Here is a 14,248-nt window from a genome sequence, read left to right on the forward strand (position 1 = left end):
AAAAAATAATCCAAGAATGAAGTAAAAAAAATATATACTACATTGGTGCTAATGACTGTTTGAAAAGGGCACACTTTTTCTAGAAGGTGGACATTAGAATGTACATGGAGTTTACAGCTGTGTAAGACTGACTACATCAATTTTCAACAGTCTGTCAGAAATAAGTGGTTCTGTTCTGAAAAGGTTGCTCTCATTCAGAGCTAGCGTGCTTGTCTACTGTCACTTTGCCTTAAAACAACGGCCAAGAACTCAAGTCACTTCAAATTTTATGCAGACAACAGCAAGCATGACAAGCGTTGGTACCTGTCTACTTCAATACTTCTGCTGGTACAGATTAATATAGATAAGGACTATCTCAAACTAGGACAAGGACTTTAACTCAGCTTGGGGCAGAGGGATCACAGGTTTCACTGAGAATCAACATTTCATTTTCACAACAGTCTTCTAAAATTCTGAAAATCAGAAAGAGAAAGGGAAAAAGTCAGGTTTCTTTGTAGGGCAATTATTGCAGCAAAAAAATGGATGAACTCAAACATACATGGTAAAATTAAAACACTGAATGCAGAAGTTAAAAATCTTAGTTTAGGGAAGTGTATTTTAAAAAGAGAATGCGTACCATGCAAAAAGGAATAAATTGAGGAAAAACAGCCTATTGTTATTTTCAAAGACCACAAGCAACTGAAAGGGCAATGAGTCCTCATGGCTCTTCCAACTGTGTCTTGTTAAAATGGAAAAGGCACACCAAAGCCAGTGAAAGAAAGTCCACAATTTTCCTCCACGACTTGGACCGGCAGGCAGATCACTCTCTACCTGCTCAGCTAACCTCTCGTTTGCTTGCGAGTGGCACATCAGTCGGTCCCAGGAGAGAAGCAAAGACATCAAACCTACTCAGAAATCAGCCCCTGCTACAGCCTACCTGAAAAAGCCTAGATTCTCATGAAAGGATGAACAAGAATTACCAGCTAGCACGCACACCGGCTGGCCAGCAGTCTCCCAAAAGACCTCCTCTGCCAAACCAACAGCACAAGCTGGGAAAGCGGGTGCCGAAGTCCCGTAGAGCGTTACAGCTGTGCTATAACAAACACTCCCCTCCCGCACGCACATTCCCAGGCAACAGTAAACAGCTCGCCGAGCTCAAGGCAGTTGATGTACATTATAATTTTGTGTGGGGATCGTAAACAGCGTGCTGGAACACAAACCTATTTGAGGAAGGTCTTACACGTCTAAAAGCTCCCCCGTGCTTTCCACCTGTGTCAGCTAGCCTGATCGTTAGCTGTCGAAGTGCTCAAGTAATTTTACACACGTGACAGGCTGCTCTTCTGCAGAGCGCTTTCAGCAAAGCCTTTACCATCACAGCATCTGATCGCTCCATTTGAGATTCCAACCACGCGCTCCCGTCAAACGCTACTAGGTGTCGTCGAGGTTAGCTCTTGGGGTAATCCTGCCGCTTTTGGAGCTCTCGCCGTTTGCCGTTTGTCGAGCGGCATTCAAGCAGATAGGTGCTTCGCTGGGAATGACACAACCCTGCCAGGCTGCCACAGTTTGAATTACATTCTCATTCGGCACCGGTCCACGTGAGCGAGGGAACACCAGCTGAGCGAGAGGGGATTATCTCAGCCAGCCCAAACCAGTTTCTTCGCTGCAGACTGAGCCCGTGCCAAGGCTTCCTTTCAGGCACCGAGCTGTCATGGAAAGAAAGCGACTCTTCCAAGGCGCTGCGCTGCCCGAGGAAGGGAGGGTCGATACGGATTTATTTTAAGGATTTGAAAGGCGAAGCCATGCATCTCCTGGATGAACCCTTGACTTCTGTATCAAATGATTACTAATAACGGTAGGGTTGTAAAGCAGGACTCTGCAGCTAAAAATATATCTATTGTTCTGGTTAAACTCACTTTGGCTGGTACCGTATTTGAACGATCGCCGAGTTACTAAAAAAGCAGGAGCTGTCTTACAAGCTGGAAACCAAATTTGCAAGCAGCAATCCCCAGTACGAGAGGGACCTAAAGACACTTTATAAAAAAAAATAAACTTCGACTGTATCATCTTTCATACCTTTCTGCTAAACTGCTAGATAATAAAACCATCAAAAGAGAAACAGGACTTGAGAACTGCCACATTAGCTAAGTCCGAAGGCTCAAATATTCAGCATTTTGTTAAGACAGCAGCAGGTACTTCCAAATACGTCAGAGGAAAATCTTCATATACCAGACATTAAATAAATAAATAAAGCAACTACTGGCACAGCTTCCTCCCAAGTCCCATCAATTAGCTCTTGACTTCTGTTCCGCAGCACAAATGTTTATAACCCTCCTGAAAGCATTTTTAATCCTGCCTTATATAACTGTGAACCGACTTGGTCATCCATATATAATCATTTAATCGTTCCTGAATCCAAGCATCTCTCCAATTTGAAAATATTCAGAAGCAAGTTCTAAAGACGTGTTTTACATACGATGCAGTCAACTGCCATTTGCTGTCTTTAAGTTCTTCCTTGTGAAGGATAAAATTGTTCTTTCAGCTTTAAGAGAAAAATACACCTTCTCCTTACAGATCATCAATCTGCGTCTGATTTGCTGTTTGATCTCCTTTCTGAAATAGCTTCAAGTAAAAAAAAAAAAACCCACCAAAATTAACATATTAGGGATTATTGCTTATAACTCTCATGATCAATTTATCTTATTCACATAAAACTCAAAATACGTACTAGATCAAAACATACTAAGGTCCCTATATTTGGGGTGTCTTCAGTGGTTCATAAGGTCTTACTTTCTACCTTCTACTCAAGTATTAGGTAGCTCCACAAAAGCACAGCTCTTTTTTAAAGTTCTCTTAAGAAACTCTTCGTCATAGAGAGAAAACAAACCAGAGAATATCATCATATGCATTGAAACGACTACAGTTTAATTTTATCTATTTTCAGTTAAAGGTATCGGGTGAGGAAAAGTTCATTCTGACCGAGAGCGCCTTAATTACATTCCTGTGCTATCTTTATTTAGGACTCTGGTTTCCCTCCCACATATGACTGGGATACCACCAGTGACCTTGTATTCCTTTCCATCTTAAGAAAAACAAGCAAGAGTGATGAAAACAAATTCACAAAGCCTTCGCCAAAATCAGCAGCAAAGCTTCAGGAGCTCCTGCTCTTGTCAAACACTCACCTCTTCACAGACTTCTCGTACAGCAGCCACGTTGGGCTCCTCCTCGGGCTCCATGCCACCCCCAGGGACAATCCATCGATCAGGATGACGACTACTGCTAACCAGCAGCACCTGTGGAAAGCAGAGCACAGGTGATGTATAAACTCAAGGCGATGCTCCTTTTCAGAGCCCAGCTGAAGAGAAGTTGTCTTTGCATCTCTCACACCTCCGGACACAGCCAATCCAACACGAGCCCTTGAAAATAATCCACATTTTCCAAGACAATTTCCTTAGCCCCTTTCAGGCAGCTGGGCAAACTATATTATCGGTGACACCAAGGCACTCCAACACTTCAAATTATTTCAGCCGCTACCTCCTCACTGCTCGGACACATCACAGAATAAATCAGTGCCTCTGCATACCGGAACAATGATCTGCTATTTGATACAGCATCACAATACTTACAGTGGCAGAGATCACTGCTGTACTCAAAGTCACTACATAGTCTCGACAGCCTGGGATACATACACAGCATGCAACAACCTAAGATGGCACCAGAAGCTGCTCAGCACCTTTGCAGAAGTAGCTTGATTTACCTTTATCAGTACCTTCGGCCTTGTCCGCCTCTGCAGTTATGCTAACGACATACACAAGTCAGGTAACTACCCGCTAAAATATTTACGTGCAATTGTTTTCGCAGAGACTGTCAACTTCCCAGTTTTGCCTCTTTTGCAGCAGGCACCACCGAGTTCAGCTCTAGAGCCAGCACTTGGTTACTCTTATTTTAGATGAGGTTGTTCAATGAGATACAAACAAAAAATAATTCTACATTAAACCACTTAAAAGCCCTATGACGAGGCTGCATAGAAGGACGGACTTTTTTTTAAATCAGGAAAATAGTTCAACCACTTTCACAGGAGTAATTTTTCATAAGCAGGCTTTGTGGCAGTCTTTCTTGAAACACATTTTATTCCACCATAATTCTGCTCTGTGCAAGTTCAGGTTTTGTTCTGTCGTCCTCCAGAAACAAAAAGCCAACTAACAATCTCCACCAGCGAAAAACTTCCCCAAAGAATATTGAGACACTGCTTATTAAATCTACTTGCAATACATCCATGAGCAGAGATGGAAACTAAAAACAAAACTAATACTGTTTTTCAGCTCTCTAAACAAAGCTTGTTCATTAGAGTCATCATGCTATACTTCATCATTTCACTGGCACAAAGCTTACAGCCAAAGCGACTTGCTCCAGAAACTTTCCAACATACCAGTCCAATTAGGTTACAGGCCAGCTGTAACAGTTTCAGACATTTCGAAGTTAAACTGTGCGAGACACTAAAAATCCCAGGCTTTACTGTGTAAATGTTGATTTACCAGTAGGATATGAAAAGATTTGTGCTAATTACCAAGGGGAAACCTACCTACAGAATTCAAAATTAAAACTTCTGAAACAAAAACAAGCGTAAGATTTCCAGGGTTTCCCAGTTCTTTTATCTTTTGAAAACTCATCTGCCAACCAACGACGCTGCAAAGTGATTTTTCGTCTTCCAGGGCCACCCAGACCACGCTGGCTCAGCACGGGGAAAAGAGGGGGGGGGCCAGCAGACTAGAACATACCAGGGCGAGGAGACAAGGGTCACTTGTGGGGGTCCAAACCACAGCTTTCAAACCAGCAGTAGCAAAGCTTAAGGCAGAAACTGAAGAGGGGTCACAACAAAGATTTTGGCAACTGCTGGTCTAACCTTTCCTAAGCCTGCAACTAAACTCGGTGTTCTCAAGTGTCAGGACTCCTCGAATCAGCAATTTTCTGTGGATCCCACCAAAAATAACATCTCAAAGCCTCCTCTTCCCAGTTCAGTCCGAACGCACACCTCAGTGCTGCACTGCATGAAGCAGGATCATTTCCCAAAGCAGCTCATCGAAATCTCCGAGCACTCCCCGGTACGTCTATTGAATCAAGGCAAACACGTACCAGAAATGAATTAAGCTGAATGGGCCATCTTAATTCTGCAGTTTCCTAACGGAGATGCTTACTACCTGACGCATCTCCTGGCTTAGGTTGCAACAGAACAGCATTTACTCTATAGTAACATCCCATGGCGTTTGGCTTTCTTCAAGAGGAAGATGGAATTCCTTTCCCCCAAACATCCAATCCATATAAAACACGACCAGTATGCCATGCCTAAATAGGGAATGTAAACTTCACTCATCCGTGGAGCCTTCAAGGCTTGGGACAGCAGCCAGGTACCACGGGCTGGGACTGTATGGCTGTCACCAGCAGCCACCTCTGGTTTGCCGATATGTGGCCGCGGTAGGCTCAGCACACATGCACGCCGATGGGCTGTGCCATCTTATCACTGCACCCTTTCCTACTACAGGGCTTTCACTTCATCCTGTCTCATTACCAGCATCGTACACAGAAGAGCCTGGCCTGAAATTCCTACCTCCGGGTCAGCAGGTGATTCTGAGGACAAACTTAAAAGAAAGGTAACGGATATTTCAAGTATCTGTTTTCTTGCCAGGTAAGGAAGCCATCATCTTTGCCATTTCCCATTTCAATTCAGAGGTCCAGCTCAAAGGGAAAAAAAAAAAAAAGAAGAAGAAAAGATTTAAAACAAGTGGCAGAAACAGATCTTTGAAACTCGGCGCAGCACACTTCGAGCCATTGAAGTCCTGCCACCTTCTATTTGTGAGAAAAAAGTATCTGCTCAGAAAACCCCTGTACAAAGACTTCTACAGGAAAGCCTGCTGGAGCGCTCAGACTAAGACAATGCTATAGCAACACACTAGTAGGGACTTTTAGGTGTAAACAACAGTTTTATGCAAAGTAAATTAACTTCAGCTGCTCTGGCCGTTGAGCATTTTCTGAATAGAATTAACATGAACAACCCTCACTGGGAAGGAAAAACCTGTCATTCTCACACTTTTATGTAATCAGACTATTTCCTGTTTAATAAAAAGGAAATCCCATCAAGAGAGAGCAGGAAACATGCCCTACAAGGTCATTCTTTTAAAACAACTTTAAACAGGATATTGCTACCAATGAGCTCTCCCAAGACAAAGGGGCCTAGTTCAAAATGAGGGTGAGACACTGGTGTGTTTCAAAAACCCACACATCTGAAAAAGTCCCGTCTCCCAATACATGCAACTCGTTTCAAGGGATCCAGTAAAAGGGTCGTTATAATCCAAATCGTAGAATTATCTGGGTTGGAAGGGAGCTTTCAAGGTCTGCTAATTCCAGCCGCCCCGCCACGGGCAGGGGCATCTTCCACTGGATCAGGATGCTCAGAGCCCCATCCAGCCTGACCTCGGATGGTGGCAGGGATGGGGCATCTACCACCTCTGGGCAACCTGCTCCACTGTTTCACCACCCTCATTGTAAAAAAAAGTCTCTTCCTTATACCCAATCTGATCTACCCTCTTCTAGTTTAAAACCATGACCCCCTGTCTCATCGCAACAAGCCTCGATAAAAACTTTGTCCCCATCTTTCTTACAAGCTCCCGTTAGGTACTGGAAGGCTGCAGTAAGGTCTCCCCGGAGCCTTCTCTTCTCCGGGCTGAACAACCCCAGCTCTCCCAGCCCGTCCCTAAGAGAGGCGTTCCACCCCATCCTCCTGGCCTCCTCCGGACTCACTCCAACAGGTCCACATCTCTCCCACGCGAAGGGCCCCAGAGCTGAATGCAGGGCCCCGGAGTGGGGTGTCTCACCAGAGCAGAGGAGAGGGAGAAAATCACCTCCGGTGACCTGCTGGCCACGCTGCTTTTGATGCAGCCTGGGATATGGTTGGCTTTCTGGGCTGCAAGAACACATCGCTGGCTCACACCCACCTTTTCACCCACCAGTAGCTCAAGTCCTTCTCGGCAGGGCTGCTCTCAGTCCCTCCATCCCCCAACCTGTACTGATACCATGGGTTGCCCCAACCCAGGTGCAGGACCTTGCACTCAGCCTTGTTGAACCTCACGAGGTTCACATGGACCTGCTTCTCAAGCTCGTCCAAGTCCCTCTGGATGGCATCCCATCCCTCAGGCGCGTCAACCGTACCACTCAGCTCAGTGTTGTCTGCAAACTTGCTGAGGGTGCGCTCAATCCCACCATCCATGTCACTGATGAAGATGTTAAGCAGTACTGGTCCCAGTATGGACCCAAGGGATGCCACTTGCCACCAGTCTCCATCTGGACACTGAGCCGTCGACCACTACCCTCTGGATGCGACCATCCAACCAATTCCTCATCCACCAAGCAGTCCACCCATCAAATCCATACCTCTACACTTTAGAGAGAAGGTTGTTTTGAAGGACAGTGTCAAAGGCCTTAAAGAAGTCCAGACAGACAACATCCATAGCTCTCCCCTTGTCCACTGCTGTAGTCATCCCATCATAGAAGGCCAGGCTGGCCAGGCAGGACTTGCCCTTGGTGAAACCAAGCTGGCTGTTTCGAATCATCTCCCTGTCCTCCATGTGCCTTAGCATAGCTAACGGAAGGATCTGTTCCAGGACCTTCCCAGGCACAGAGGTGAGGCAGCAGGTCAGTGCTTCCCAGGGTCCTCCTTTCTAGTCTTTTTAAAACGGGGCGCAATGTTTTCCTTTCTGCAGTCCACTTGACTGCCAGTCCTTTTCAAATATGGACACCAGCTTGGCAATTACATCAGCCAACTCCCTCAGGACTCCAGGATGCATCTTGTCAGGTCCCATAGACTCAGGTATGTTCATGTTCCTCAGGTGGTCACAAACTTGAGCTTCTCACGAGGCATATTTTCACCAGGCAACATCACTCAAATGTTTACAAACTGCCCAAAAGCCAGTAAAATGAGATCTGCTGAAAAAACACCTCTCTCTGAAAACCATTTCCAAAAAAAGTTTTCCACTCTGAAAAGCTGTTTGCAAAATAAGAAATACATTCCCCTGCAGAAACCTTTTCCCCAGATAGCTGGATGGGTGAACATAAAATACCTGGGGAAGCAAAGATACCAGCTGAGCAGGTTGCAGAAGAGTGATGCCATAGTATTGCTGCCATAATGAGGTCAAAAATATTTTTTAAGTATCAGAACAAACATGTGATACACCGTAAGGCTAGCTTACATTCACTTTACAACATAGCATGACAAAAAGTGTTATTCAATTGCTCAGACTAAACGTTTCCCAATACAATCCAATTTTACAAAGCAGAAGAGTAAAGTTTTTTAAAGGACCACCTCGTGTGTCCTTGGTACCTGGATTTTTGCTCATTAACTTCTTTAGCATATATTCAGATGAATGTTTTTAAGTAATAATGAAGATATTTAATCAAAATATCATACAAACACACTAAAAATTACCTTTTAAAAAAACAAAACAACAGGCTGAAACACAAAGGAAGGTTGACATTTCTATTTTCTTCTTGCCAGGCAACTGTGGTTAAGATGGCTACTGAGACTCTGGTCCTACCAGGGATTGTGTGGGCAGATTTTTGAAGCCAAGTCTTGCAGTCTTTTTGGAAAAGCACTTGCAGGTATCACATCACATGGCCAAGTTCTGTTTTCCAGGATTTGAAAGACAATTATGTCATTTCAAAGCAGGGAAATGAGCAACACAAGCCTCTTTGGCAACGCACAAGGCAGCCCTGAAGTAGCTCTCACACACAATCAATGAAATAAGAGAAAGGTTAGAAAAATAAGCAACGTTTGAAGTCTACAGCAGGGGCTCCTAAACAGTGCTAGACTGCAGCCCTTACAGTAAGCAACCTTCAAAGCAGCATGCAAACAAAAAATCCAAACAAATCTAGAGCAGCCTACCAACTTTCCCCCCGAAAGGAGACAGGAAACATGCTGAGACATCTAAGGCTGCCTGGACAGCCACACGCGGAGCTAGGAGCTCCATGGGAAAAGGGGAAAAGCATTTGTCACCGGGATAAATCTGGGAGCCCCGATACACAATGCTGACCTTAAAACAACCTAATTACATACAAATCTGTTGTATTCACATCAGGGTTTTTTTTTTCTCCCCCCACGCCCCTCCCCCCAAAAAAACGGAGTTCTGCAAAGCAAGAACTAGGTAACCAAAATAAGGCAGAGAATTAATTCTCGGTTAACAGAAGAGAGATTGAGGGATTCCCAGGTTCTTTCGTGCTGTGGTGGATTTAAACAACCACCATCAGCATCCCATAAATAAAACAAGAGTAGCTACACCGTAAGGAACACAATTCTTAGAAAGAGGCTCCACAGAAGCATTACAGCAAAGACGAAAAGGGCTACAGTGCTGTTAGAAGCTGGGCTACAACACGGATGGAAAATGAGCTGCGAACCTTCCAGACTTCCAGGAAAAGACAGTCCTACCCACACACGCCAGCCTAAGGACACAATCAAGCTGGCAGACTTAATAAGAAACAGCAGACAAGATGTTAAATACATGGGGTTTGGCCGAGCCAGCATTCCGCTGCCAGAAGCCAACCTATAGCCACTGGCTACTGAAACAACCTCTTTCACGCGTTCTATCACTATTAAGCCACAAAATCACGTCTTTTGCATAGCGACTAAAGCACAAACCTCCCGACATTTAAATTCATTTCACACTTTAGCATTATTTACCCGAAAATAGACTGCAAACAAGTAACATGTCTCATAACACGCTGTAGTGAGACTGGTGGAGAAGATGGCTGACTTCAATGATTTCCCCCCCCCCCCCCCCCCCCCCGTACAATCTGTCTTTGTTTGAAAGTTTCAATTTAATAAGAGTCTCTGTATTCAGGAGCCTGGAGTTTAGCTGTGCTAGCGACTCTCCGATGTGCCCTATGACCAGGCAGGATGCTGCAGCCGGTGCAGCTCTGTGTCCAGCATAATAAAGACCTTTTACACATTACTCGAAGTTAACAAATGTTTTTACCAACCCAATATACTATTATTACTGGACTTAATGTTTTTATATCTGACAAAACTGGGATCTTGATTCAACCACATCAAACCGCCTTTAAACAGCAAGAACAGCACACACTGACAGAGCGCAAGAGGAGCAGGAGGGGAAAAGAGACCCTGTAGTTAGCAAAGCCATGTAAAAATTAAGCTAATTTAACCCACAGAAACACAGCCTCAGTCACCCTACAACAAAACATGCATTTTGCCAAACTGCTAACGCAGGACGGTCTAAACACGGACGCCAAGGCTTACAAGGAGGGCTTCTCCCACCCTCTTGCTATTCAGGGCACGTTAGGAAGTTAGCACATAGTAGTAACAAGTACAGCCAGTGGTCAGCAAGGGTACAGCCAGCTTAAAACATGACAATGTCCTTCGCTAAATACACACAACCTCAACAGCAAGCCACAGAACACCCCTCTCCTGGCCATAACAGCATGTCCTCGCAGAGGCATTACTGTTTCTCAACAGTACCCATTTCCTTAGGCGAGTGTCATTTCTGCACGCACACCCATGCCTTGCTCCGTGGTGTAATGCGATGTAACCTCCGAGGTGGTACCTAGGAACTGGAGGCAGAAAATCAACGGCCCAAAGCTAGAAGGAGAAAGCACCCAGGCTACAGAACCTGACACAAACGGAAAGCACAAGTCTCGAACACTGAGTAAGAGGTGAGCTGGAAGGAGTTCAAGTCATTTCAAGTGTTTGGATCGCACCTATAAAGTACTATAACCATAGAGGAAAAAACCAAGAAAATTCTGTTGGTTTTTAGGCTGCTGCTTAGAATAACAATCATTAATCATCACGCACTGCACTGCTGCTCCGGCTTCAAAATACCAAGGGTCATATTACTGTTACTACAGTTTCTTGTGACTTCAGAGCAGCCGCTTACTCTTACCAAAGAACACCACAATCCAGAGTCCTCTCCCTCCATCAAAATTACATTGCAGATAACCACAAAAATTATCTGCAGCATGCCTTTCGCAGCAGGGTCAGGACAGAGAAACCAGCTGAAATGCCTGAACCAGCCGCCACTTGCCTGGGAAGCAAAAGGCTGATAAGGAGGCAACTCCCAGTGTAAGACCCCAAACTGATAACCTATTTCTGCCTGTCAAAACCAGTTTGTTGACCACTCAGTAGTGACACAACAGGTCCAGGTGGATTTTTTTCCAGAAGGAATGCTAGCTTGTAAATTGCCTGTTTTAATGAGGAGAGAAAAAAAAGAGAAATGAAGGGACTATTTTGGCCTTTTACATGGACCGAATGACTCTGGATGTCAGCAGTTGCATATGTATACATTTACTGTTTTGATTAACAAGTACTACTCATACAACATTCAAAAACCCTACAGCCATGAAAACTCTGGAGAGGCTTTTCAAATATAGGTAGTTAATTCTGCATGTAACATCAATATATGTTATTTACACAAGAAAAAGTAACCACCGAAGTCAATAGAAACGAAAATAACATTCAAACCATCTGAAGAACCTTGAAAAAAATTAAAAGCATCTAGCCAGTAGGTAACTGTATCTGCCTGAATTTCAAGTTAACATGAAATTTCTGAGAACAAAGACTTAGTGTGCGTTATCCACTGCACAACAAAGACAGCTACAGAGACACAAATTCTGACATAAATATGCACAAAATTTGAAAGATCCTTGACGAGCCTATGCAGCCAGTCTTCTCTCGGTTGGACTGAGAAAGAGCTAGTGTTTAAAGAAACTGAGTACCTGTTTCCCAACCGCTGCGTATTATATACAGCAGCATCTGAACACCGACGTTTACTATTCACAAGGCAGAATTGAGTTTCTTCATTTTGTTCAACTGAAATTATCCAATTTTTCTGGGCAACCCTATCACAGAGGTATGCAAACAAGGATCATTTTCCTTATAAAATCCAAGTGCAGCATCATTTTCCTTTGACTGAGAAGCAAAAGAGTTGTTTTTCCAGACCTTGAGAGACCATGCATGGAAAGATTAGGACCTAGGCAGCAGTCCCAGCTGGGTACACCCCCCAGCTGCTTGTACCTGCCTCCACACTTCAGTAGCTTGTCTGAAGGGTGATGAGATGAACCAAGGTGGGGAACTGATCATGAGTTAAAGAAAAAAAAAGAAATAAGGCCAGGGGACAGGACACAAAGGGTGAGGAGAGAAAGGCAGGGAAAACAGCTACTGCCTCTGGTCAGGCAGTAAATGAATCTGAGATGAAAGAGATTTCAAAGCAGCATTATGCAGAGAAGAGACAGAGGCCACCACTGCTGGGACCTTCTCAACAAACCCAGGGATCGAGCATGCTCCCTCCTCTGCCCATACTCATCACTTTCTCTGAGTTGCAGCAGAACAACGCTGACTCAATTCTCCAGTTTCACAACAGCTTACAGAGCTTCCAGTAAATTAAGTGAAAATTTAACAATTTTCCTTCTTTTGTAGTCTGGGAAAGTACAAGAGATCATGGAATTGCTTCTAAGATTGTTTGTGAAAGCTGCCTCTCTGAAAAGGCCAAACACCTTTTAAGATGGAAGCGAGGGTTTGCAGAGGTTTATACTCTTGCTCTTGGAGAAAACTAGCTACAAGCACAGCTGAGAGGGACAGGAGAAGCACAAGCAAGAGAACTATTTCTAAACTGGACTATATTCTACTGGAGATGTGGTAATGCGTTCGCACCAGCCAGGGAGAACTTCATTTGGTTTCAACCACAACCCTTTTATGCAGCTGAAGGGAATGTACAGAGCCTAGCTGAGCCATCAGAACAGAGATTCTGAGACTATATTCCATGGAAAGTACAACGATCACACGATGCTGGGCTCCCTTTATGTCCCAAAAGCAAAGTACTCCAAGTGTTTTTAGCTATTATTATTTTTATATCGGAGCAAACGCATAAAGGATGGCCCAGGAACACTGTGTGATCATCAACGTGTACGACAGTGAGAATTTGAGAACTGCCGTATTACGTCATTGCTTGGTTTAAAACTGACCCAGGAGAAGAAGAAAAAGGTTCGTTTGCATTCAAATTACTTTCCCCAACCCAGGCTGTTGTGGGGCTACATAAACGTAGCTTTTGGTGACCGTATTGCCTTGGCGTGCTCACAGAACAGCAAAGCCAGGGCGCTTACCAGCCGCTGTGTGAAAGTTCTGTTTTCTCATCGCAATTTGGACTTCATTCACAATTCAGAAAAGACGACCAGCCCGGGATCCTATTCTTTCCAAAGCATTTCCTCCAAAAAGTCTTTAAAAATACCAGTTGTTAATGAGCAGCTTGTCCTTTCACCAGATACAATGCAGGCATGCTTAAACCTGTAGCTACACCAGCGCAGGACTTAAAGCCAAACGGTTTCTTTTTATTTTTGTCAAAATGTAACACAGAGATGCTGCCATTGAGCAGGCTTCCATCTGCTTCTTAATAGTAAGATATTCGTGACATTTTCTGGAACATTTCCTCATTGAAACAGCTGGTCTACACAAAAAATGCTTGTGTTATTTTTAAATAACACCATAATAGCAATAGTGAGAGGCGCTGCCATCACAAAGCAATAAAATTATTTCAGAGGTAACACAGGACTGGGGATCCCTTGATCCGCTCTCCCCACTTTCGCAGAAGCAGCAAGGGAAGTTCACTCCATTTGAAAAGATGGAAGCAGCAGAGCCCTGGTGTTTGGTTGCGGAAAGGTCCTTTGAAGTCTGTTCACACTCTCTTTGAATTAATCCTGTTGATTCCCCTGTTCTCCCTCCTGCCCAAAAAGACATCAACTCTGCGGTGGCTCACTGTTTATGAAACGACACAGATACAGGAGTTTTTTTCCCCCCACACACAGCCCAATTAAGAAACTTATTTTTTGGTCCATTTGAGATTCATGTTTGAATGAATTCTCCCTGTACTGCTTTTTAAAGGAATATGTAACAAAGACATCTTTTCAGCCAACGTTTCGTCTTCCAAAAACTTCCAGAGCTTCTTCCCCGTCCAAAAGTAGTAGCTTCCAAATACAATACAGAGAAAATGTGCAACCTCAAGCAGCACATGGAAAAAATAAATCACTTAAAAAACTAAAGAAGAAGCAAAGTATTATTATGCGAAGGCTCTTTTCATTTGCAAACGTAATGCCTAACCAAAGACATGCTGCTTAACAATCTCCATTGATAGCTATTTTTAAAGAAAATTAAATCAGTGAACTGAAGAGTTAGGGGCTAAACACCTAAAAAAGAAAAAAAAAAAAAGTAGCCTTCTCTGTAAGT

At 44.0% G+C, this 14,248-nt stretch overlaps 1 protein-coding gene across 2 annotated transcripts in view; it reads right to left on the bottom strand.

The window, feature by feature from the left end:
* NUDT3 (nudix hydrolase 3) overlaps nt 1-14,248 on the bottom strand; it is a 32,939-nt gene that overhangs the window by 15,369 nt on the left and 3,322 nt on the right. For both annotated transcript variants that reach the window (XR_005831277.1, XM_040616390.1), the window contains exon 2: nt 3,159-3,269. Coding sequence is in view for 1 of the 2 variants with exons in the window: in XM_040616390.1 (XP_040472324.1) it covers nt 3,159-3,269 (111 nt within the window). In the remaining variant the exon portion in view is untranslated. The remainder of the gene's footprint in view (nt 1-3,158; nt 3,270-14,248) is intronic.

The sequence above is a fragment of the Falco naumanni genome, chromosome 17, assembly GCF_017639655.2.
Source record: "Falco naumanni isolate bFalNau1 chromosome 17, bFalNau1.pat, whole genome shotgun sequence".
Lineage (NCBI taxonomy): Eukaryota > Metazoa > Chordata > Aves > Falconiformes > Falconidae > Falco > Falco naumanni.